The following is a 23,938-nucleotide window of genomic DNA, read 5'->3' as shown; positions in this document are numbered from 1 at the left end:
AATTACTTAAAAAAAAAACAATTTTAAACTGTTCACTACCTGTTCCTCTAGGATTTTTGAGCCATTCTGGAAAAAGATTCTTTCTTTCATCTTCTCTGACGTTTCTGACGTTTTCCCATAGCAAGAACAGAAGTTTCAACAACTTCTCTGATTCCTTCTATATTAGAGTTTTTTCAACCTGAAACTAGACAACCCTGCACATATACATAGAAAGCACAAACTTGTATACAAAGGCATCTAGCTTCTTAACTTTGGATACAGCATATGAATTGCATTATCTAGCATGGGAATTTCTTCACTTTGTAAAGCTTTAATTCTCTTAGAGCTGATCTTGCTACCTCTCTTTGCATCATCTGATACAAAAACTCTGCATGAAAGTTCAGATTCTTCTTCATTTCCTGCCAACTTTCTCTTTGGGACTGCCTCCTCTTCTTATCAGGTTTTTCTCTTCTACCACCTTCCTGTTTCTCTTACATAAGCTTAACGATTTCCTTTGTCTTGCACTTTGTAGTTTGAAGGAGCTTACCTGAGTGATGGAAAAGGTTTGAGCAACTGGGATGTCCATACACATAAACCAGGTAAGAACTTAGCAAAGATTCAATGAAGATTTACACGTTAAGAATTAATATTACCACTTTGAGCAGGATTTAAACCTTTCAGGTTCTTGTTGTAGGCAACATAATTGATGGAAGCAACGGAGATATCGCCGTCGACCAATATCATCGGTATCTGGTACTGGCATGATTTTTATCACCCTTCTTCTTGTCTTTTTTTCATCTGTCTGCAAACATGCAGCATTTTTCAGAATAACTAGTGTAATTAGGCCTAATAATGTAGTTGATAGTGATATACAAATAAATAAATAAAATAATATCGATCTTACCAACTTTTATCTCACATAAGAAATCATTAGTCGTATCTCTGTGGATTTATCAGTCATCCATGAGAGTTTTTTAGCAGGTATTGGTTAGGTTAATAGATCCCATCACAAAATGCCAGAAGTAACTAAAAATATTGATTACAGTTTGGTGGATGATTAGTCATTGATCTCCAAAAGACTCAAAGGGAATTGCTTGAAGTAAACTATAAATATTGACTAAGCCCTATATTCCATAACAATATTCTGGGCTAGATATGCATATGCTGCCAAATAGGATGAATAATTTATAAGTGCTACTGCTCAGGTTTCAACAGTGATGCAGCAACTCATTGAATTTTTGCTTTCTGATTATTATAAAACAAGATTATGTATCAGATTTGAAGATCAAGATTTTGGCTAAAGATTTGTATGTTGACAGGAAGACATTGAGCTAATGGCCTCCCTCGGAGTCAACAGCTATAGGTTTTCGATGTCATGGGCACGAATTCTACCCAGTAAGAATTTATGAACTAGCAAAATTTTCATTATGGATTTATATAACCAAGACAAAAAGCTCATAAGGACCTCATTGAATATGAAAACAGAAGGGAGATTTGGAGGTGTCAATATGGCTGGTATTAGCTACTATAACAAGCTGATCAATGCTCTCCTACTTAAAGGTTTGCTTTCCCCAAATAATTTCACTCTCTAGATTCTGTGTGCAGCAGTCTACTCTGTAAACACCACCATAAATAGCTTCATCACTATCAAATTCTATGCTAAGCGTTTGTTTTCCGCAATCTTCATATGTCCAGGGATTCAACCATTTGTGTCATTGACTCATTTTGATGTGCCTCAAGAGCTTGAGGATAGATACGGGGGTTTTCTAAGTCCTAAATCCCAGTATGTAACTTGCTCTCTTGTAATGCTGAGTCCAGAGTTTTAAGAGCTAGACCATGCTGACCAGCCATTAACTAGACATGACAGGTTATTAACTGATCTTCTTTTTGAATTTTCTGAACCAGAGAGGATTTCGGATATTATGTAGACATCTGTTTCAAGTACTTCGGAGACCGAGTGAAGTACTGGGCCACCTTCAATGAGCCAAATTTTCAAGCCATTTATGGTTATCGTGTAGGTGAATGCCCACCAAAACGCTGCTCAAAGCCTTTCGGAAATTGCAGTCATGGGGACTCAGAGGCGGAGCCCTTTATTGCGGCGCATAACATAATCTTAGCTCATGCAACTGCAGTTGATATTTACAGAACCAAATACCAGGTATCAGCAATGAAATGGATACAAGAAAGCATATACTAAGAGCTAGTAAACGTAAGACTAACTCCATTTGTAAATATTCAGAGAGAGCAAAGAGGCAGCATTGGTATTGTCATGAATTGCATGTGGTATGAACCTATTAGCAATTCAACAGCAAACAAGTTAGCAGTTGAAAGAGCTCTTGCCTTCTTCTTGCGCTGGTTAATTTCTTTATCCTACAATGAATTGGCATATTTTCTACTTCTTCAATACATGCAAGCACGTGTACATATAAATCCATTAGTATATGTCAGCTTGTGAATCTCAAGTATAATGCAGGTTCTTGGACCCAATCATATTTGGAAGATATCCTGAAGAAATGAAAAAAGTTCTGGGATCTACTCTACCTGAATTTTCAAGAAATGACATGAATAAATTGAGGAAGGGACTGGATTTTATCGGCATGAATCATTACACCAGTTACTACGTTCAAGATTGCATCTTGTCTGTGTGTGAACCTGGAAAAGGAAGCACGAGGACAGAAGGTTCCTCTCTATTAACTCAAGAAAAAGATGGAGTTCCCATCGGCAAACCTGTATGTACCCTCTCAAGTCTCAAGCTACGAGACTAATTAGAATTAGTTCATTTCTCAATAAGTTTTTGAAGTTTTTGTTTCATTCTAGAGTGAAGTGGATTGGCTACATGTTTATCCACAAGGAATGGAAAAGATGGTTACCTATGTAAAGGAGAGATACAATAACACACCCATGATCATCACAGAAAATGGTAAGTACAACAATCAGACTATTAGAAATTCTTTAAGCAGAAGACTTTATACTGCCTTCCTCATACAATTGCAATGACTCCTGTAGGGTATGCCCAAGTGAGCAATTCAAACGGAAACATTGAAGAATTCCTTCATGATACAGGAAGGGTGGAATACATGTCTGGCTATTTGGATGCCTTGCTGACAGCAATGAAGTAAGTTTATACCACAGTCGCCATTTTCATGAAACTACATCCCCTTTAAGAGCTGTTTCAGATTTTTTTTTAGCACGCAAGGGAACTGAAAATATTTAAGGATGACGATTTCTTTTCTACTCAAACCCTCTACTTTTCCATGTGATCAGGAAAGGAGCAGATGTGAGGGGCTATTTTGCCTGGTCCTTCCTTGATAATTTTGAGTGGACATTCGGTTATACAAGAAGATTTGGACTTTACCATGTTGATTACACCACAATGAAGCGAACTCCAAGATTATCAGCAACTTGGTACAAAGAATTTATTGCAAGGTATAAGGTAGACAAATCCCAGATGTGAGAAGTGAAGACTGTACTCCAGAAGAAAACAGAGTAGTGTACTTTCTGCTAAATTGTACATTTAATAATATTCAAGCATTCTTAAACCAAGCTGCTCCTTATTCAAGCATTCTTCTTCGGATTTTGCTGCAACTAAAAGTGTATAGGCATGAGATCTTTGAGCTAAGAATTTGAATTGAGAGTTTGAGTCCTTAATCTCAGCCTTTTGGTTTTGTTAAACCATTGTGAAACTGCCAGATTACAACTTTTAGATTTTACTGCAAAAAAATCCAACTATTTGATTTTGATTTATCCCATACTCACCAGAAAATTCAAAATCAATAAAGATGATAGTTATGACATTCTTTCTCCTATACAAAAATCATATTTATTTTCTGTCAATAGATGTAAATGTCATTAAAGTTTTTTTAAAAAAGTATTTTAAGAGGCCAAAAACTTTTATAGCTGCTTTTCATTTTTAAAACCTTTGTAGGCCTTTGCAACCCAAAATTGTTTCTCCACTTGCAGAAGAAGACATCAAATTTTTAAAAAGCAACATGATTGCTTTACAAAAATTCAAAGATATCTTCCTTAAACTGCTCTATAAAAGGGGAGTTTTCTCGGTCATTCAAGGCAGAACTTCAAAATAGAATCTCTCTTTAGAAGAAAATTTCTCTAGACAATCCTTTGTAAACAAAACCAATTACAAGATCCTCATGTAACCATATACAAAATTCCCTGTACTCATATCTCTTATATCCATTTTCAATAAAAATTTAAGTAAGATTTCTTCAAATCTTATTTATTACTATTTTTATTGTTGTTTAAATTTTTCATTTACATTTTTATATTTATACTTTTGCAAATTATAAGTATGCTTTGTGCTTTTTAGAGGATCTCCTCATTACTGGACCTTCCTCTTCATTCACATTAAAAATTTATTTTATTTTGGATGAGGTCATTGAAAACGTTAAATTTAATAACTTTACAATTAAAAGGTTAAAAAAAACATGGATAGAGCTCAATTTAGTTTTTTTTTTGTCAAATTAGCACAATAAACATAAAATATTGGAGGAATAATACCGTTCAAACTTTTGATGAAATAACACACTTTCATCTTGTAGCGCTTTAGAAGCGCGACATTTACTAAATTTCGTTATTCCTAAGCATAAAACTATATTGTTGCGCTTAAAAATAACGATATTTAGCAAATGTTACGTTTCTGAAGGGCGACAAGATAAAAGTCCAATCTTCTGAAGCAACCGATCGGCTGGTGGGATCTAGTTATATAAATTGGTCGACCGTTTCACATAAAAATCATAATTTTATGAATTTTTTCTTCCAAATATGTTTATGAGTTAGAATATACATCTTTATCCAACTTGTAGACTTAAAAATAGACTTCAATTAAAATATCAAAAAATTATAATTCAAACTATAGTTGTCCTACTGCGTTACTATGCAAACTATCAGATCTTTAGATATAAAAAATCTCATTGAAGCCTCATGGTTTGGGCAGTCTTGAGATTTTTTCTGTTATTTTCAAAATTAGTTGACTGATTTCACTGACCATTATGAACCAGCCAACTGGTTGAGCTAGAAGATTAGACTTTCACTTTATCGCGCTTTAGAAACACAATATTTATTAAATGTTATTATTATAAAAAACAACAATTATCTTGTTGTGTTTAAAAATAACAATATTAAATAAATATCATGCTTCTAAAATACAACAACATAAAAACATATTATTTCACTCAATATTTTTCAAATGATATAGTTCCGTCAGTGTTTTATGTTTATTGTGCTAATTTGTCAGCTGAATAGAGACCTTTCTTCTTTCTTTTTTATATTTCCCTCAGTTTTCCTATTTTGGTAAATGGAGGCAGAATAATTGATGGAAGCAATGGAGATGTTGCAGTCGACCCATATCATCATGATCTTGTACCTACCGACATGTTCGTCCTGCGTTCCAATCACTTCTTTTCCATTCAATCACTCTTATCATTTGCACGAACAACCAAGACGAATTTATCGTATATTTTATTGCAGGATAAAGTATGTGGTTGGATTAATTAAGAAGGTAGCAACCATGCTCTCCTCTTCGTGCAGATCATAAGTCAATTATTATGTGAAAAAATATGTGCCTGTTGTTAGTTTTTTATGCATATGATAAAAAATCTAGAATGCATATTGAAAACTTGATGCCTGTGCCAAATAAAATTAATCTACCACCATATTAGTTAATAAATAAAAAAAATAAAATAAAAATTAGTGTGGTTGTGTGTGGCTTGTCGATCTAACAAGCTAAAAAACGAATTAGTCGCCTCATTCAAATGGTTATATGGTTCATTATGAAGCTGTGGTTGTTTCAACTTTTGTCCGATAAAGCTTAAAATGTGAAACAATAAATTGTTCAAGGATTAAATAAAAAAAAAGTTTAGGGAGTGAAATGAAAAGATGGTGACATATTGTATTGACATGTGTTAACTCGTGAAATTTACAACTGATAATGAACATAATCACTATGAGCTAACCTGGTTGGATAATTTATTTCATTCTTTTTTCTTATGTTATTTTCTCGTGATTGGGCCTTAATTGGCTTTGGATTAGATGAAATCTAGGGCTAAATTGAAGGGTTATGAAAGAATTGAGAACAAATTTTTTTTTAAAAAATACCATCTTCTAGTCATCTTAATGAACCTGATTAACCCACAAAATTCATGACCCGGGCTATGTACATACCACAATGAGATAACTTGGTTGGATAATATCTCTTTCTTTTGCCATCCCTTATTTTTCCACAGGCAGTGCTTAATTATGCCTTAATTAGCCTAGGGAAGATGAAACATGAGTCTAAATTGGAGAGCTATAAAATATCCAGGATCAAATAAAAATATTTATTTGAAATTTAGAACTAAATTAAAATGATATCCAAGAAACGAGGGTAAAAAAAAAAGTTAACTGGTATATGCGAGCTAGTTAGTGAGGAAGATACCGCTTTGAGGTGGCACGAGCAATTTCCTTCGAGCTTCGATGATAGTCTTTTGATGTCGTTGAAACTGCCTCGTCAAATGCTCCATTGTAAGGCAGCGTGTGTCGACAACAAAGTGCTTGGTTTATATGAATTCTCTCATTTCTTTTCTTCTCTCTTTGCTCTGTCATCCCCTTGGTTTGTATGCACCAACTGGAAAAAATAAAAAGAAAAAAGAAGACCATTATGGTCAATGGCGTAGCCAGAGTTTTTTAAATGAGGGGGCAAATTATTAACAAATATTATATTATATAGCTTTGATTGACTCTTCATCCTCAAGGGATTTACGCTTGAAATACTTGTCTAGTGACATGTTAATTTAATATGAACCTGCTAGATTTTTTTTATCATCATTAGTGTCTGCATAATAATTAACACAACTACACAATAATTCACTGTTAAACAAAAATCAGTTAAGTTACACAATAATTCTAAATCTTCCATATGAAATTAATAGCAAAATACACGTTAATTCATCAAAATCAAAATCTATTTCAATTCATATCTATATGCATATAATAAGTATGTTGATTAAATTATACTTAATCATTTCTAGACATTTAATTAAGGAACAATGCCTAGTGTATGTGTAAGAGGAACAATGCTTGAAAAACATGCTTTCTACTTGATATTTTACTTACAAACAATCATGTGAAAATATTAAATTTCAATAAACTACTCTGTCAATGCAAGAGATGTCAAGAATAGTGGTTTTGCATGAATATTAATTTATTTTTTTATAATAAGAAAAGAAACACTTAATTAATTAAATTAGCAGATTTAAACATTTATTTTGAACACATTTGAACATATTCATATCAAAACCCCTAAATTATCATAAATCCTAATATTTTTAATAACTAATTATAAAAAAAATAAAATTAAAATTAGATAATGAAACAAATAGAAAAAATAAAAAAAATTTACTTAATGTATAAAGCTAAAGAAAAAAAAAATTTAATTGAGAAGAAATTTGCATATAGGATTGGCGAGGCAGGGAACGGCAGCTGAACAAAAAACTCTCTTTATTAGACAATGGAAGATAAAGAAAAAAAAAGGGGGGGAAGGAGAAAAATTGAGGTAGCTCTGTGTGTGTGTATTATATTATATTAACATATATCAAGTCAGTTAACAATAATAAACAATAAAAACCTTTCTTCGTGTAGCAATAATTCATTAAACTAAACTAATATATTAATATTTTAATATATTAAAAAAAATAAGGGGGCAATTGCTCCCTTTTGACCCACTATGGCTCCACCACTTATTATGGTCCAGTGTTTTGTGTGTGAATGCATAACAAAAATGCCATCAGTTTTAGTTTATTTTGTAAGGTGTTAACTTCTTTTTTTTAAACAAAATGCTACGACTTACTAAAATAATTTGTAAACTAGCTTGGTTATGAATTAAAAAAAAAAAAAAACAGCACCATTTGGCTGCGTTATTAAGAATAGAGCAATCAATTAAAATTTAATAGGTTGTTTGTGCGATTCACCATATTAGATTTATGAAGTTTCACATGTTGTGTTACTAGAAATAGTAATATACTATATAGGCATATCACGAGCCGGGTAAAATTTTTCCTAAAATAAAAAAAAAATTATATATATATATATAGGTGATGATAACCCAAGTAAAGTTAGATTAACTCCGCCAAGATAACAAATTGGGATAACCTTCCATTAAAAAAAAAAAAAATTCAAGATCCAATAATTTAATATTAAAAAATAAAATTAAAAAAAAATCAAAAAATATCCGTTAATACCATGTTGGAATTTCGTTTTGTACAATGCGCTTTTGGTTTACGAACAACTGCCTCCCTTTATCTACCAGTATGGTTCAATAGGACCAGATGTCAGGCTTTGGTATGGGGATTCTTCTGACTAAAATATTGGCAGAGGCTACTAGACCGTGGCTTCAAGGCAGGCGGTTATATGAATGAAACTCATATATCTAGCAAAAGAAAGGTTTTAAGTGCATGAAGACCTAACTGTAAGTACTTTTAGGGTATCCAAAAAAAGAAGTTCACTTCGAGAAAGAAAGTGTCGTTAAAGTATAGATCCCGCTTCTGGCTTCTAGAATTACCGTCCAATCAAAGTGGAAGGCTGAGAGAAACTCGTGATATATATTATGAGTCTAAGATTCATCATGGTACCTTCTAAAGCTAAAGAAAATTCTGGAAGTAAACATAGTTTAACTAAAAAAAATAGCAAAAGGAGTGAGCGACCCCATCCGCTGGTGACACTACTGCGTCGGACTTTGTTCCTGGAACAAATTCTTCGACATAAAGATCTTATCTATCGAAGAAAAAAAGTGAGTCAACCTAAGTTTACTCGATAACTTGCTACCCGCGATATAAGATCATGTTAAAAAATATTAAAAAAATAGAAAAAATCATAAAGATTAAGGTCCAATAATCTAATATCAAATAATGAAATTGAGAAAAAATCAATTTTAAAAAAAAGAAACATAAAAAAAACCCCGAGTTAACTCGAATAACTTGCGACTTACGATATGAGACAAGGATAAAAAAAAATTAAAAAATTGACCTAGAATAAAAGACCAAAGGAAAAGAAAAAAAGGTTCACTAGAGCTCAACTACACCTTTTTTGTAAAGACACCCCCCACCACCGTGAAGAGGATAACCCATTGCTTTTAATGTCTTCGATAACGACAACATTTGGCCACCTGGAAGCGCTGCATTCATCACCCAAAAAACCCGAGCGTCGTTTTTAATTATTTTTATATATATAGTTAAAGACTTAATTTTCCTCGTCCAAATACATAATTACAAAATAATTGTGTTAAAAAGACCTAAGTGCCCCCAAATATAAGTTTTATTATTTTAAGGGCAATATGATCCTTTTATTTTGCATTGAAAGTACAAAAAGACCATAAAGCCCTCTTCTCCAGTTTTAATTTTTTTATTTTATTTTTAATGGTATTTAAGTCATTACTCTAAAATGTAGAAAAAAAATTACTTGTCCCCCTTAAAAACGATAATGGCTAATAGATAACATGGAAAAGACTTTCTTGTCCCTAATATCAAGAAAAAACCTCCCAATTCATTACCATCCCTCCTAGCAAATAGCAACTACAAAGGATGCCATGTCAATAAAAGCTGGAAGATAATAGCATACTTGGCAATCTGATCTAACCTTCTTGCTCTTTTCTCATGCCTTGAAATATTCTCCTAATATTTATCTTCATCTCTCACCAGTCGTAACTTGTTGGAAGGCTAATCACGGGTTTACCTGGTCCAAACCTGGAAAGTGACTCGCCAGTTGCTTGCCGTCAACAACAACAATCAAACATTAATGGTGGTTTATCCTCATGGTTTATCCAGACTGATTATACAATGCCTTGAAGTGAATCCATTTTTATATTTTATTTTAAAAAATATATATTGGTGTGGTTGGTCCATAATATTTGGTGCGTCAATTTCTTATATTTTATTTCATGAGAATATATTGGTGTGGTTGGTCCACCAACTCTTTTCAGCCATATGACAAATAAAATAATTTAAATAATTAGGCCCTTTTGAAGTGGATCCATTTTTATAAATATAAAATAGCTTGATTTGTGATACACAAGGGCCACCTTTTTTGAGTAAATTATAAATTAGTCCCTATATGTTTGATGATCTTGTAAGTTAGTTCCTCTGTTTCTGAAAAGTATATGCTAGTCCCTTGACCAAAATTGATTGCTATTTCTTATTTAATTTCTATATTAATTTTTTAAATGCTTTTTTTAATTTTATCTGGTAAGATTGAGAAATTTGATTGCAAACTAAGAAAGACAAAAGAATAAGTTAATTGTGATGAAAAACCAACAGAAGGACAAAGTTACAATCAAATATGAAGAAATAGGGACTTAACTGCAAGTGTTTAAACCAAAGGGATTAACTAATCATTGCATTACAAATACAGGGATCAAATAAAAGTAAATTACTTAAAAAAATTCAATTATAAACTGTTCACTACCTGTTGCTCTAGGATTTTTGAGCGATTCTGGAAAAAGATTCTTTCTTCATCTTGTCTAATTTCTGACTTTTTCCCATACCAAGAACAGAAGTTTCAACAACTTCTCTGATTCCTTCTATATTAGAGTTTTTTCTACATGAAACTAGACAACCCTGCACATATATATAGAAGCACAAACTTGTATACAAAGACATCTAGCTTTTTAACTTTGGATACAGCATATATATGAATTGCATTATATCTAGCATGGGAATTTCTTCACTTTGTAAAGCTTTAATTCTCTTAGAGCTGATCCTGCTACCTCTCTTTGCATCATCTGATACAAAAACTCTGCATGAAAGTTCAGATTCTTCTTCATTTCCTGCCAACTTTCTCTTTGGGACTGCCTCCTCTTCTTATCAGGTTTTTCTCTTCTACCAACTTCCTGTTTCTCTTACATAAGCTTAACGATTTCCTTTGTCTTGCACTTTGTAGTTTGAAGGAGCTTACCTGAGTGATGGAAAAGGTTTGAGCAACTGGGATGTCCATACACATAAACCAGGTAAGAACTTAGCAAAGATTCAATGAAGATTTACACGTTAAGAATTAATATTACCACTTTGAGCAGGATTTAAACCTTTCAGGTTCTTGTTGTAGGAAACATAATTGATGGAAGCAATGGAGATATCGCCGTCGACCAATATCATCGGTATCTGGTACTGACATGATTTTTATCACCCTTCTTCTTGTCTTTTTTTCATCTGTCTCTAAACATGCAGCATTTTTCAGAATAACTACTGTAATTAGGCCTAATAATGTAGTTGAATATGATATACAAATAAATAAATTAAAGAATAGATATCTTACCAACTTTTATCTCACATAAGAAATCATTAGTCGTATCTCTGTGGATTTATCAGTCATCCATGGGAGTTTTTTAACAGGCATTGGTTAGGTTAATAGATCCCATCACTAAATGCCAGAATAACTAAAAATATTGATTACAGTTTGGTGGATGATTAGTCATTAATCTCCAGAAGACTCAAAGGGAATTGCTGGAAGTAAAATATAAATATTGACTAAGCCCTATATTCCATTATAATATTATGGGCTAGATATGCATATGCTGCCAAATAGGATGAATAATTTAAAGTGCTACTGCTCAGGTTTCAACAGTGATGCAGCAACTCATTGAATTTTTGCTTTCTGATTATTATAAAACAAGATTATGTATCAGATTCTGAACATCAAGATTTTGGCTAAAGATTTGTATGTTGACAGGAAGACATTGATCTAATGGCCTCCCTCGGAGTCAACAGCTATAGGTTTTCGATGTCATGGGCACGAATTCTACCCAGTAAGAATTTATGAACTAGCAAAATTTTCAATATGGATTTATATAACCAAGACATAAAGCTCATAGAAACCTCATTGAATATGAGAACAGAAGGGAGATTTGGAGGTGTCAATATGGCTGGTATTAGCTACTATAACAAGCTGATCAATGCTCTCCTACTTAAAGGTTTGCTTCCCCAAATAATTTCGTTGTCTATATTCTGTATGCAGCAGTCTACTCTGTAAACACCACCATAAATAGCTTCATCACTATCAAATTCTATGCTAAGCGTTTGTTTTCCGCAATCTTCATATGTCCAGGGATTCAACCATTTGTGTCATTGACTCATTTTGATGTGCCTCAAGAGCTTGAGGATAGATATGGGGGTTTTCTAAGTCCTAAATCCCAGTATGTAACTTGCTCTCTTGTAATGCTGAGTCCAGAGTTTTAAGATCTAGACCATGCTGACCAGCCATTAACTAGACATGACAGGTTATTAACTGATCTTCTTTTTGAATTTTCTGAACCAGAGAGGATTTCGGATATTATGTAGACATCTGTTTCAAGTACTTCGGAGACCGAGTGAAGTACTGGGCCACCTTCAATGAGCCAAATTTTCAAGCCATTTATGGTTATCGTGTAGGTGAATACCCACCAAAACGCTGCTCAAAGCCTTTCGGAAATTGCAGTCATGGGGACTCAGAGAGGGAGCCCTTTATTGCGGCGCATAACATAATCTTAGCTCATGCAACTGCAGTTGATATTTACAGAACCAAATACCAGGTATCAACAATGAAATGGATACAAGAAAGCATATACTAAGAGCTAGTAAACGTAAGACTAACTCCATTTGTAAATATTCAGAGAGAGCAAAGAGGCAGCATTGGTATTGTCATGAATTGCATGTGGTATGAACCTATTAGCAATTCAACAGCAAACAAGTTAGCAGTTGAAAGAGCTCAAGCCTTCTTCTTGCGCTGGTTAATTTCTTTATCCTACAATGAATTGGCATATTTTCTACTTCTTCAATACATGCAAGCACGTGTATATTTAAATCCATTAGTATATGTCAGCTTGTGAATCTCAAGTATAATGCAGGTTCTTGGACCCAATCATATTTGGAAGATATCCTGAAGAAATGAAAGAAGTTCTGGGATCTACTCTACCTGAATTTTCAAGAAATGACATGAATAAATTGAGGAAGGGACTGGATTTTATCGGCATGAATCATTACACCAGTTACTACGTTCAAGATTGCATCTTGTCTGTGTGTGAACCTGGAAAAGGAAGCACGAGGACAGAAGGTTCCTCTCTATTAACTCAAGAAAAAGATGGAGTTCCCATCGGCAAACCTGTATGTACCCTCTCAAGTCTCAAGCTACGAGACTAATTAGAATTAGTTCATTTCTCAATAAGTTTTTGAAGTTTTTGTGTCATTCTAGAGTGAAGTGGATTGGCTACATGTTTATCCACAAGGAATGGAAAAGATGGTTACCTATGTAAAGGAGAGATACAATAACACACCCATGATCATCACAGAAAATGGTAAGTACAACAATGAGACTATTAGAAATTCTTTAAGCAGAAGACTTTATACTGCCTTTCTCATACAATTGCAATGACTCCTGTAGGGTATTCCCAAGTGAGCAATTCAAACGGAAACATTGAAGAATTCCTTCATGATACAGGAAGGGTGGAATACATGTCTGGCTATTTGGATGCCTTGCTGACAGCAATGAAGTAAGTTTATACCACAGTCGCCATTTTCATGAAACTACATCCCCTTTAAGAGCTGGTTCAGATTTTTTTTAGCACTCAAGGGAACTGAAAATATTTGAGGATGACGTTTTCTTTTCTACTCAAACCCTCTACTTCTCCATGTGATCAGGAAAGGAGCAGATGTGAGGGGCTATTTTGCCTGGTCCTTCCTTGATAATTTTGAGTGGACATTCGGTTATACAAGAAGATTTGGACTTTACCATGTTGATTACACCACAATGAAGCGAACTCCAAGATTATCAGCAACTTGGTACAAAGAATTTATTGCAAGGTATAAGGTAGACAAATCCCAGATGTGAGAAGTGAAGACTACTCCAGAAGAAAACAGAGTATTGTGTACTTTCTGCTAAATTGTACATTTAAAAATATTCAAGCATTCTTAAACCAAGCAGCTCCTTGTTTTTGAAATCAAGGTCAACTTGAGTTTAACACAATGAATGAACGCATTAAGGAAAAAATGGAGGATTGATAATGGTGAGACACATTGAGCCAAAACAAATTGATCTACATCCAACTAGTAACACTGACTGTATCTGTTGCCAGAAATGAAATAGGAAGAAAGGGTATAAAAGTTCAAGGATATCACACCAGATAACACAGCAAATTCCAATCTTCTCTATTTTATAAATTATATAACTTAAATATCTCTAAATAATACGAACTCAGCTTTAGATAGGAAAATCAAAGCATAAAAAAAAATAAAAACACTTAAAATAAGATAAGAAAGATTGTGGAAAAATCTGAAAATAAAAGTTAAGAACTCTACCTTCATTTTTTTTATAATGAATTTTGAAAGCTAAAAAATTAAAAAATTAATTCTCACTATTATCAATCATTGATTAGTCACTATAAATTAAAAATTAAATATAAAAAATCCAAAAGTTCTTTGAGTGGATTTAAATATCAACTCAGAAAAATATAATGGTCATGAATTTTAAAGCTAAAAGATTGAATACTTAATTCTTACCATTATTAATCATTGATTAGTCATTATAAATTAAGAATTAAATATAAAAAATCTAAAAGTTCTTTGAGTGGATTTAAACATAAGAGAAAAATAATGGTCATGAATTTTAAAAACTAAAAAATTAAAGAATTAATTGTCACCATTATTAATCATTGATTATTAAATATAAAAAAATATAAAAGTTTTTTGAGTGGATTGAAACATCAGCTAAGAGAAAAATAATGTTCAAGTTGATTGATTTGATCTCATGAAAGAATATCTGTGACCTGGAAACAGTAGATTCAGCACGTCAAGCTTTTTGGATCCCTCTTCTGACAGAGATGGGGTAATTTCATATTTTGAATTATGTTTAAGAGACTAGAATTCTGTCATAGCAACTCAAATAATAATGGTAATGTCTTCTAAAAAATTGAAGGTAGTGCTGCTACAGTTATCCAGGAGTGTTTCAGAATAATTCCGAAACGTGAGATGAGATATTACATCATTGCTTTTGGTTATTGTAAATTAAATCCAATCTATAAAGCTAAAATGGCCTGAAAAATGATCAGCACCGGATCTGTGCTTTAAACTGTCTGCCATATAGCTTGGACATTGACCATTCAGGCAAGAACTCCCTCAGGAGAATTACCCTTTAATTTTTTCTATTTCTTTGTTGCTCGTATAGATTTGTTTACCTTTCTTTTGTCCATATATACAACTAGAATTCTTCAACACCTTCTCCAATAATTCCTATATAATTAGCTGACTCCCCAAGAGCAAGTACACAATCCTGCAGATATATAGACTGCACACATGTATTTAAAGAAGGCTAGCAAAGGAAGAGGATTACATATCATGGGAACTCCTAGACTGTTTAAGCTTCCATTTCTCTTAGAGCTGATCTTCCTACCTCTCTTCGTATCATCTCATCCAAAAGCTTTGAAAGACAGCTTAGATCCTTCTTCATTGCCTCCCAACTTTCTCTTCGGCACAGCCTCCTCTTCTTATCAGGTTGGTAACTTCTAATACTACTCCCCTTCACCTCCATTTCATTCGAAAATTTAAATCCATTTTGTCCATGATCACAAAATTACAGCATAGTGCTCTAAATACTGCTACTAAACATAGGCAGAAATTATTTTGTTCTTTATCTTTGTAGTTTGAAGGAGCTTATCTCAGTGATGGTAAGGGTTTGAGCAACTGGGATATATTTACACACACATCAGGTGAGGATTCTCCTCCTTTATATATATATATATTCAAGGCACTACGAGTGTCAGCCTTGCATCCATGGTATCAATACAGAGGTGGGAGAATTTGTTTTCTAGTATACATATTTATATTAATGGATATATTATCTGTATCGGACTGAAATATTGCTAAAACAATTCTAGATATCTTGTTTTTCTTAAGAGTTGAAATTTGAAATGAAGGCTTTCAAATAAGATTTAGAAATTACTGTCTGGAATTTGTTATATTTTACCAGTTGTCTTAGTATTTTTTTACTATTTTTATTAAAACTCTTTTATTATTATTTTATTTTATTTATGATTTTTTTTCGAGCAAGATTATGACTTTTATCACTTTCTTTTTATTTTTAGTTTTCTTATTAGTTTATATATATAAGTTTTTAGGTTTATTGAAGTAGTTATAAACCTTTTAGAGAGATAAATTATCTAAATAGAAAATAAATATTCCTTAATGATCTTTTTCCAGAATAATGATGTGTTTTCATGTTTGTTATGTTTCTTGTATTTCTTTCATTTTCATTGATGATTTACTTTACTGTGCGTGATATAACATTTTCTTAAAAGAGAGAATTGCTTTAATCTTTTAGCAATTTAGATGAATTGATCAAGGGCTGAAAGCAAGATTCAAGATTCATGTTAAAAAGATTTGAAACATGTTTACGATTCTCATATCATGTTGCAGGCAAAATAATTGATGGAAGCAACGGAGACATTGCTGTGGACCAATACCATCGCTTTCTGGTACAAACACATCACTATTATCATATCTTTTTGTTATTTCAACCAACAGTATGGAGTTCATGTCGCTATTTTTTAAATCTAATCTTTGATTGATATCTTACCTACTTTTTAAACTTATTAATTCATCCCTGTACTCTTCTAGTGTCTTTGATTGGGTCCCTCTGTTGTTTTTTTATCTGATTGAGTCCTTGTATGCCATGCAATGCCTACATCACAAGAATATCGATGAAATCTTCACTCCAAAGATTTGTGAATGCTGTTAACAGGAAGATATTGATTTGATGGAAACCCTTGGAGTCAACAGCTATAGGTTCTCAATTTCTTGGGCACGAATTCTACCTAGTAAGAATTTCATGAACTCAGGATGTTTTCAACAGGAACGTCTGACATTAATAAAACATAAAGCTGATATGGAAGTTCTTTCAATTTGGATTCAGAAGGGAGATTTGGAGATATTAATAGGGCTGGCATCAGCTACTATAACAAGCTCATCAATGCTCTCTTGCTTAAAGGTTTCCTTTCTTCTGATAATCTTTTTGTTGATTTATATAACCTACAAACTGCTCAAACTTGCCATCAAAATATCTGCATCATTTTCAAGTTTTATGTTAAGCATTTGTTCCTCAATATTCTTTCAGGAATTCAGCCATTTGTGACGTTAACTCATTATGATATGCCTCAAGAATTGGAGGAGAGATATGGGGGGTGGCTAAGCCCTAAATGCCAGTATGTAACTTACTCCCCTTACATGTCTAAATAGTCTGCAGTCCTATGAACTAGATATCTTCCTTTTGCTTTATCAATCAGGGAGGATTTCGGATATTATGTAGACATATGTTTCAAGTACTTTGGAGATCGAGTGAACTACTGGGTCACCTTCAATGAGCCAAATCTACAAGTCATAAATGGCTATCGCACCGGCGAAAGCCCACCGAGCCGCTGCTCCAGTCCTTTTGGGAATTGCACTCATGGGGATTCAGAGAAGGAAACCTTTCTTGCAGCACATAACATAATCTTAGCACATGCAAATGCAGTTCATATTTATAGAACAAAATACCAGGTATTGAAAATAATAACATTTTCTTAGAAATGAGGAAGCTTACTACTTACCTGTTAATGGAATTTTCAGAAACAGCAAGGAGGCAGCATTGGGATCGTCATACATTGCCCTTGGTTTGAACCTTATAGTAATTCCACAGCGGACAATTTAGCCACTGATAGAGCTCAAGACTTCTTAATGAACTGGTTAACTTCTTTACTTTCCAACATCTCAAAACAAATTTACATGATTCGACATATGCAAATTCATTTGGCACGTGACACTTTGCGAATCTTAAGTATAATGCAGGTTCTTGGATCCAATCATCTTTGGAAAATATCCTGCAGAAATGACGAAAATTCTGGGGTCTGCTATACCAAAATTTTCAAGCAATGACAGAGAGAAACTGAACAAGGGACTGGATTTCATTGGGATCAATCATTACACTGGTTTCTACATCCAAGATTGCAGCTTTGTTGTGTGTAAACCTGGACAAGGAGGCTCCAGGACTGAAGGTTTAGCCCAACAAGTCCAAGAAAAAGATGGAGTTCCTATTGGCAAATCTGTATGTGCACCCTCTCAAGATACTATGTTCTTCAGAAACTATTTCTTTCCTCACATGAAGTTGTTTTAAGGATTTTGGTTAATGTAGAGTGAAGTGGACTGGATACATGTTTATCCACAAGGAATGGAGAAGATTATAACATATCTAAAGGAGAGATACAATAACACACCTATGATCATTACAGAGAATGGTAAACATATATAGAAACTAGAAATCTTTTCAGCAGATAACTTTTTAATGTCTTTCTCACAAAATTTCTGAGTCCTGTAGGATTTGGCCAAGAGAGCTATCTAAACCGCACCATTGAAGAATATCTCCAAGATAGAGATAGGGTGGAATACATGTCTGGCTATTTGGATTCCTTGATGACAGCAATGCTGTATGTTCTCATTACTGTTTTCATTTTCTGAAACTTCCACCCCTTAAAGATCTGGTTCAGAGTGTTTAGAACACAAGCAAATCCACAAGGTTTGACATTTTATTTTCCTCTAACTTGCTTTACTTTTCCATGTGATCAGGAAAGGAGCAGATGTGAGGGGCTATTTTGCCTGGTCCTTGCTTGATAATTTCGAGTGGGGACGTGGTTATACAAGAAGATTTGGACTTCACCATGTTGATTACACCACACTGAAGAGAATTCCAAGACTATCAGCAACTTGGTTCAAGGAATTTATAGCAAGGTATAAGGTAGACAAATCCCAGATGTGAGGACTAACAAGGACTATTCCTCATAAAACATAGAAGTGTACTTTCCACTAGGGATACCCCCCCCCCTATATAGCTCCATGGGCGAAGAAAACAGAGAACATATAATACTATGCAGTGCATTGTTAAATCATGCAGGTTTGAAGTTCTGGATCAAGGGCAATGTCTTTCATCATTCTTGGCCTGCGAATTAAGAAAGATTCTTAGTTGACATAATTTATATGCAGGATAAATTGCTTAAGAACTAATCAAATTCAAAAGATCAGTTGGTTGTTTTCAGCAGTACAAAAAAATTTGATGAAGTCAAATTTAAGCAATTAAATGAACCCTTAAGTTGACCTATAAAACAAAGTTATAAAACTTGGTCTGGCCTGACTGATGCCTGGACAAGCAGGGATTTTTTTGAAGCAGAATTTTTTTTTTTTTTACCAAATCGATGTTGTTTGCCTTTAATTTACAGCTTCGTGAGAACAACTCAGTTTCTAAAGCATGTTTGGATTCTTACAGGTAACATCTCATTCCTGCACATTAAATCCCTTTTATTTATCAGCGAACAGTAATGTTCGATTAGAGGAGTCAAATCCTCCAGTTGAAGCCACTAGGCATTCCCACAAGGGAGATCCAACCTCGTAAATGTACTTGTCATCATGTGAAATCTGGAATGGCTGTAGATCATTAGCAACATTTGGCTCTGAGGTGACTGCAAACCAAATGCACAAAGCTGTCTATCAATGCAATCGCTTTATTACCAGTACAAAAAATACTAACCAGGATTCTGGAAGTCCAGATCTCCCCCTAGCAGCTACCGTTTTGTTTTTCTCCGGTAAGAAAATCTTAATCTGAGTAGCATACTGAAAAGCTAGCAAGAAGTTTTTAAATCAAATTGAAAACACCCTCTGACGGGAATTATAAATAAATCCCCTGAATCCCTGCATTCCTATCCTAATGTTCTGTACAGGATGCAGTGGCAACAGCAGCAAGATAGTGACATAGTAGCTATCTAAGCCTCTTGTTCTTTTCACATGTCTTGAAATATGTCACATATTTATATTCAAAATTCTATTATTAGATGTCAAAAACTAACCATTTCGTGCCGCACACGGAGGTTTAATCGGTCCAAGACTAGAGTGTTTGGCATTGAGTTTCAGCCTATTTTTTTGTTAAAATTAAAAAAAAAATTAAATTAATTTTGTTAGTGTTTTTGGATCGTTTTGTTGTGCTGGTGTCAAAAATAAATTTTTAAAAATAAAAAAATATATTATTTTGATGTATTTCTAAGCGAAAAACATTTTGAAAAATAACACTACTGTAATCCCAAATACCCCTAAAAGGTGCTGGTATTATTAAAAAAGTAATCACCTGATAACAACAATTCTACTATAATAGAAGTGTGTTTTACAATGATCCATAGGCTGAACTAAAATAATGTTGAGGGTCCAGTGTGTGATCATTTCTAGTGGAGCTATCTGTAAATCTAAAAGGGCCAGAGATGTGATTTGCTCATACAGTTTTTCTGTTCCTTTCTTTTTTTCACACGAGTTAAAATTTCCAACACCTTCTCTAAACTCTCATATCCACTATACAATAAAAGCATATGCAGAGAGCTTCTTAACTTTTATGAGAGACTCCAAAGGAAGGGCATTACTCATCAGGGAGCTTCCTTCAAATTTTCAAGTTATGTTTCTTTTAGTCCTTATCTTCGTTCCTCTCTGTGTATCATCACATCCAGAAACTTTGCAAGAGAGTTTAGATCATTTTTCATTGCCAGACAACTTTCTCTTCGGCATGGCCTCCTCTTCTTATCAGGTTTGTCACTTCCACTGCTCTCCTTGACTTCCATCTAACTCAAGAACTTAAATGTTTTCTCCTGAAAGTCTGATAAAAGTATTATCGCACAGTCAATTAAACACTGGGAATCTTTCTTTTTTTTTCCTCTCTCTTGCACTGTGTAGTTTGAAGGTTCTTATCTTAGTGATGGTAAAGGTTTGAGCAACTGGGATATGCATACCCACACACCAGGTTAGGAACTCTCTCTCTTTTATATCCAAGAGACTAAAAAGTGTCAATATTTCACACTCAAAGATAACAAAGTCATGGTGAGGCTTACTGTGATCTACTACTATCTATCTATTCATAGATTTCAGAAAAAGAAGAAAACCAGAATTTTCGAGCAAGCAAGATTTTGACCATCCTATTTTTCTTGCTCTTTACTTCTTCATGTTTCCTGTTGCAGGAAAAATAATTGATGGAAGCAATGGAGATATAGCTGCGGACCAGTACCATCTCTATCCGGTATACAGATATGACCTTTATCTTACCTTTTGTTGCCTGAATCCACAGCATGGGTCGCTTGTTCGGAATACTCTCTGTACTTAGGCCCCATAACAGAAGCTTGACAGGGAAGAATAATGAAACAATATCTTCCTTCCTTGTAGAATTTAGTTTATAATTTTAAAATGATCTAGACATAGTCATATTAGGTAGAAGGCAACTTGTTTATTAAATTAATCACCTCATGTAAGCAAATAATAAGCCTTCTATACGATGATTAGTATCGATCCCTGAAAGAATTTTAAAAGGGGTGATGGTGGTTAAAATATTCTATAAAAAAGATATGCTTATCTTCATAAATTGCTAAACTACGCTTCTCTGGTAATGCAACAGCATCTCCCTTAATTTTTTATTTAATGATGGGACAAGCTCATCCACTAAAGATTTGTTAAATGATGTTAACAGGAAGACATCGATTTAATGGACTCCCTTGGAGTCAGCAGCTATAGGTTCTCGATTTCATGGGCACGAATTCTACCCAGTAAGAACTTTAAGAATTCAGAATATTATCAGCAGGACCTGACATAACTAAAACATAAAGCTTATTTGTAACTTCATTCAATTGAGAACAGGAGGGAGATTCGGAGATATCAACAAGGCTGGTATTAGCTACTATAACAAGCTCATCGATTCTCTCCTGCTTAAAGGTTCAGCTTCTGTAACCAATGAACCTGTAATCATTTTACTGCTTCAAGAAATTCCATCAGAAACTGGAAAATGTCTTCATTTTCAATTTTTTATTCGGTGCACTTGTTTTTCTCAAATTGCTTCAGGAATCCAACCATTTGTGACATTAGTTCATTATGATATACCTGAAGAACTGGAGGAGAGATATGGTGGATGGCTAAGTCCTCGATGCCAGTAAGTACAAGTCCATGGAGTTTGCAGTTCTATAAACTAGAAAGCATTAACGAAATATATATCTAGGCTATGAGAATTAGCTGATTCCTTTCTTTCATTTCCTCGATCAGGGAGGATTTTGGATATTATGCAGATATTTGTTTCAAGAATTTCGGAGATCGAGTGAAGTACTGGACCACCTTCAATGAGCCAAATATACAAACTATTAAATCCTACCGATCAGGTGAATACCCACCATGTCACTGCTCCAGCCCTTTCGGAAATTGCACTCATGGGGATTCAGAGAAGGAGCCCTTTATTGCAGCACATAATATGATTTTAGCACATGCAACAGCAGTTGATGTTTACCGAACTAAATACCAGGTATTAACAATAAAACAATTTCTTAGATATCATTTGTGAGGCAACTAAAAATAATATAAGGAAAGCAGACGCTCGGGACAGATAAGCTTACTACTACTTCCTGTTTAATTATTCAGAAAGAGCAAGGAGGCAACATTGGAATTGTCTTAGATTGCATTTGGTTTGAACAAATAAGCAATTCCACAGCAGACAAGTTAGCCGCTGACAGAGCTCAAGACTTCTTCCTGAACTGGTTGATTTCTTTAATGCCTGTTTTAATGTTTGTAAATCCATTTAGCATATGAAACCTGTTGAATCTCAAGTACAATGCAGGTTCTTGGACCCCATCATATTTGGAAATTATCCCGCAGAAATGTCTAAAATTCTAGGGTCTACTTTACCGAAATTTTCAAGTAATGACAAAGAGAAACTGAAGAACGGACTGGATTTCATTGGCATCAATCATTACACCAGTGAATACGTCCAAGACTGCATCTTCTCCGTTTGTGAACCCGGAACAGGAGCCTCCAGGACAGAAGGGCTTGCCCGGAGAAGCCAAGAAAAAGATGGAGTTCCCATCGGCATACCTGTACGTATCCTCTCAAGTTAACCCAATCATGAGAATTAAAGTTTCCTTCTCAGGAATTTGGTAATGGTTTTTGGTCTATGTAGACTGATGTGGACTGGCTGCATTTTTATCCACAAGGAATGGAGAAGATGGTTACCTATATAAAGAAGAGATACAATAACAAACCAATGATCATTACAGAGAATGGTATGTATGAATTGAGTTCCTTAAAGCAGACAAACTTTTTAATGTCTTTCTCATACAAGTGCAAAGTGTTTTGTAGGGTATGGCCAGCAGAACAATCCAAACCTCACTATTGTTTGTCATGATATAGAAAGGGTTGAGTTTATGTCTAACTACTGGGATTCCTTGTTGACAGCAATGGAGTAAGTTCATATTGTGTTTGCATTTTACCTTTTATACATCATATAGACTCAACTCGCTATTACCATGGTCATTTTCCATAAACTGCATCCCTTTTCAGAGCCAATTCAGAGTTTTACAAACAAAATACACCTGAAAGCTTACGCCCTTTTATTTTACTTTTGATCAGGAAAGGAGCAGATGTGAGGGGCTATTTTGCCTGGTCGTTGCTTGATAATTTTGAGTGGACATATGGTTATACACAAAGATACGGACTTTACCATGTTGATTTCACTACACTGAAGAGAACTCCAAAATTATCAGCTGCTTGGTTCAAGGAATTTATAGCAAGGTATAAGGTAGACAAATCACAAATGTGAGCTGTGATGAGGACTGCTCCCCCTTGAACACAGAAGTTCACTTTCCGAAGGATATCCCCTCTGTGTAGCTCAATTGGCAAAGAAAATCCAGCACATATTACTAATATGTGTTGACCAAGAATGACTCTAGAAGCAAAATAAAATCTTCTGAGTTTATTTACAGTATCAGAGTTTGTTTACTGTTGCTATTCTAATGGCTATCTTTTATGTAACAAAAAATCAGATATGCTTGGAGAATATCTTGCAATTCTGTTTTTTCTTATTGTATAAATAAACGTATTGAAATTCAATAAAAGTTGTGTTCTGCAACATCTACAATAAGAAA

General features: G+C 34.0%; 1 protein-coding gene and 2 long non-coding RNA genes across 15 annotated transcripts; 1 reads left to right on the top strand and 2 right to left on the bottom strand.

The window, feature by feature from the left end:
* The first annotated feature begins 58 nt into the window (after positions 1-58).
* Positions 59-23,938, top strand: LOC18097400 (beta-glucosidase 46). Of its 12 annotated transcripts, XM_024598535.2 has the most exons (26): positions 14,896-15,092; positions 15,265-15,479; positions 15,628-15,694; positions 16,401-16,459; positions 16,726-16,801; positions 16,897-16,971; positions 17,098-17,185; positions 17,267-17,519; positions 17,589-17,704; positions 17,808-18,063; positions 18,151-18,253; positions 18,334-18,442; positions 18,582-18,743; positions 19,440-19,591; positions 20,360-20,574; positions 20,721-20,787; positions 21,002-21,060; positions 21,505-21,580; positions 21,672-21,746; positions 21,873-21,960; positions 22,071-22,323; positions 22,440-22,555; positions 22,636-22,891; positions 22,975-23,077; positions 23,154-23,256; positions 23,424-23,938. In XM_024598535.2, exons 2-26 carry the CDS (start codon positions 15,282-15,284, stop codon positions 23,611-23,613), a joined length of 3,315 nt encoding a protein of 1,104 aa, XP_024454303.2. In that variant the 5' UTR covers positions 14,896-15,092; positions 15,265-15,281; the 3' UTR covers positions 23,614-23,938. The 12 variants fall into 12 exon arrangements, with proteins under 12 accessions (XP_052308476.1, XP_002305597.3, XP_052308480.1 ...); XM_052452516.1 differs by lacking the exons at positions 14,896-15,092; positions 15,265-15,479 and adding an exon at positions 59-439; XM_052452515.1 differs by lacking the exons at positions 14,896-15,092; positions 15,265-15,479 and adding an exon at positions 10,441-10,830.
* LOC127905240 (uncharacterized) lies at positions 140-746 on the bottom strand. The gene is made up of 2 exons (XR_008059095.1): positions 633-746; positions 140-526 (listed from the first exon to the last, which is right to left on the bottom strand). It is a non-coding gene; the product is annotated as an uncharacterized LOC127905240 (long non-coding RNA).
* LOC112327106 (uncharacterized) lies at positions 10,283-11,451 on the bottom strand. Of its 2 annotated transcripts, XR_002981145.2 has the most exons (3): positions 11,275-11,451; positions 11,024-11,174; positions 10,283-10,917 (listed from the first exon to the last, which is right to left on the bottom strand). It is a non-coding gene; the product is annotated as an uncharacterized LOC112327106 (long non-coding RNA). The 2 variants fall into 2 exon arrangements; XR_002981144.2 differs by having other exon boundaries at positions 11,024-11,451.

This window comes from Populus trichocarpa, chromosome 4 (assembly GCF_000002775.5).
Source record: "Populus trichocarpa isolate Nisqually-1 chromosome 4, P.trichocarpa_v4.1, whole genome shotgun sequence".
Taxonomy (NCBI): domain Eukaryota; kingdom Viridiplantae; phylum Streptophyta; class Magnoliopsida; order Malpighiales; family Salicaceae; genus Populus; species Populus trichocarpa.
The sequence above is the reverse complement of the archived record's forward strand: the minus strand, read 5'-3'. Positions and strand labels throughout refer to the sequence as shown.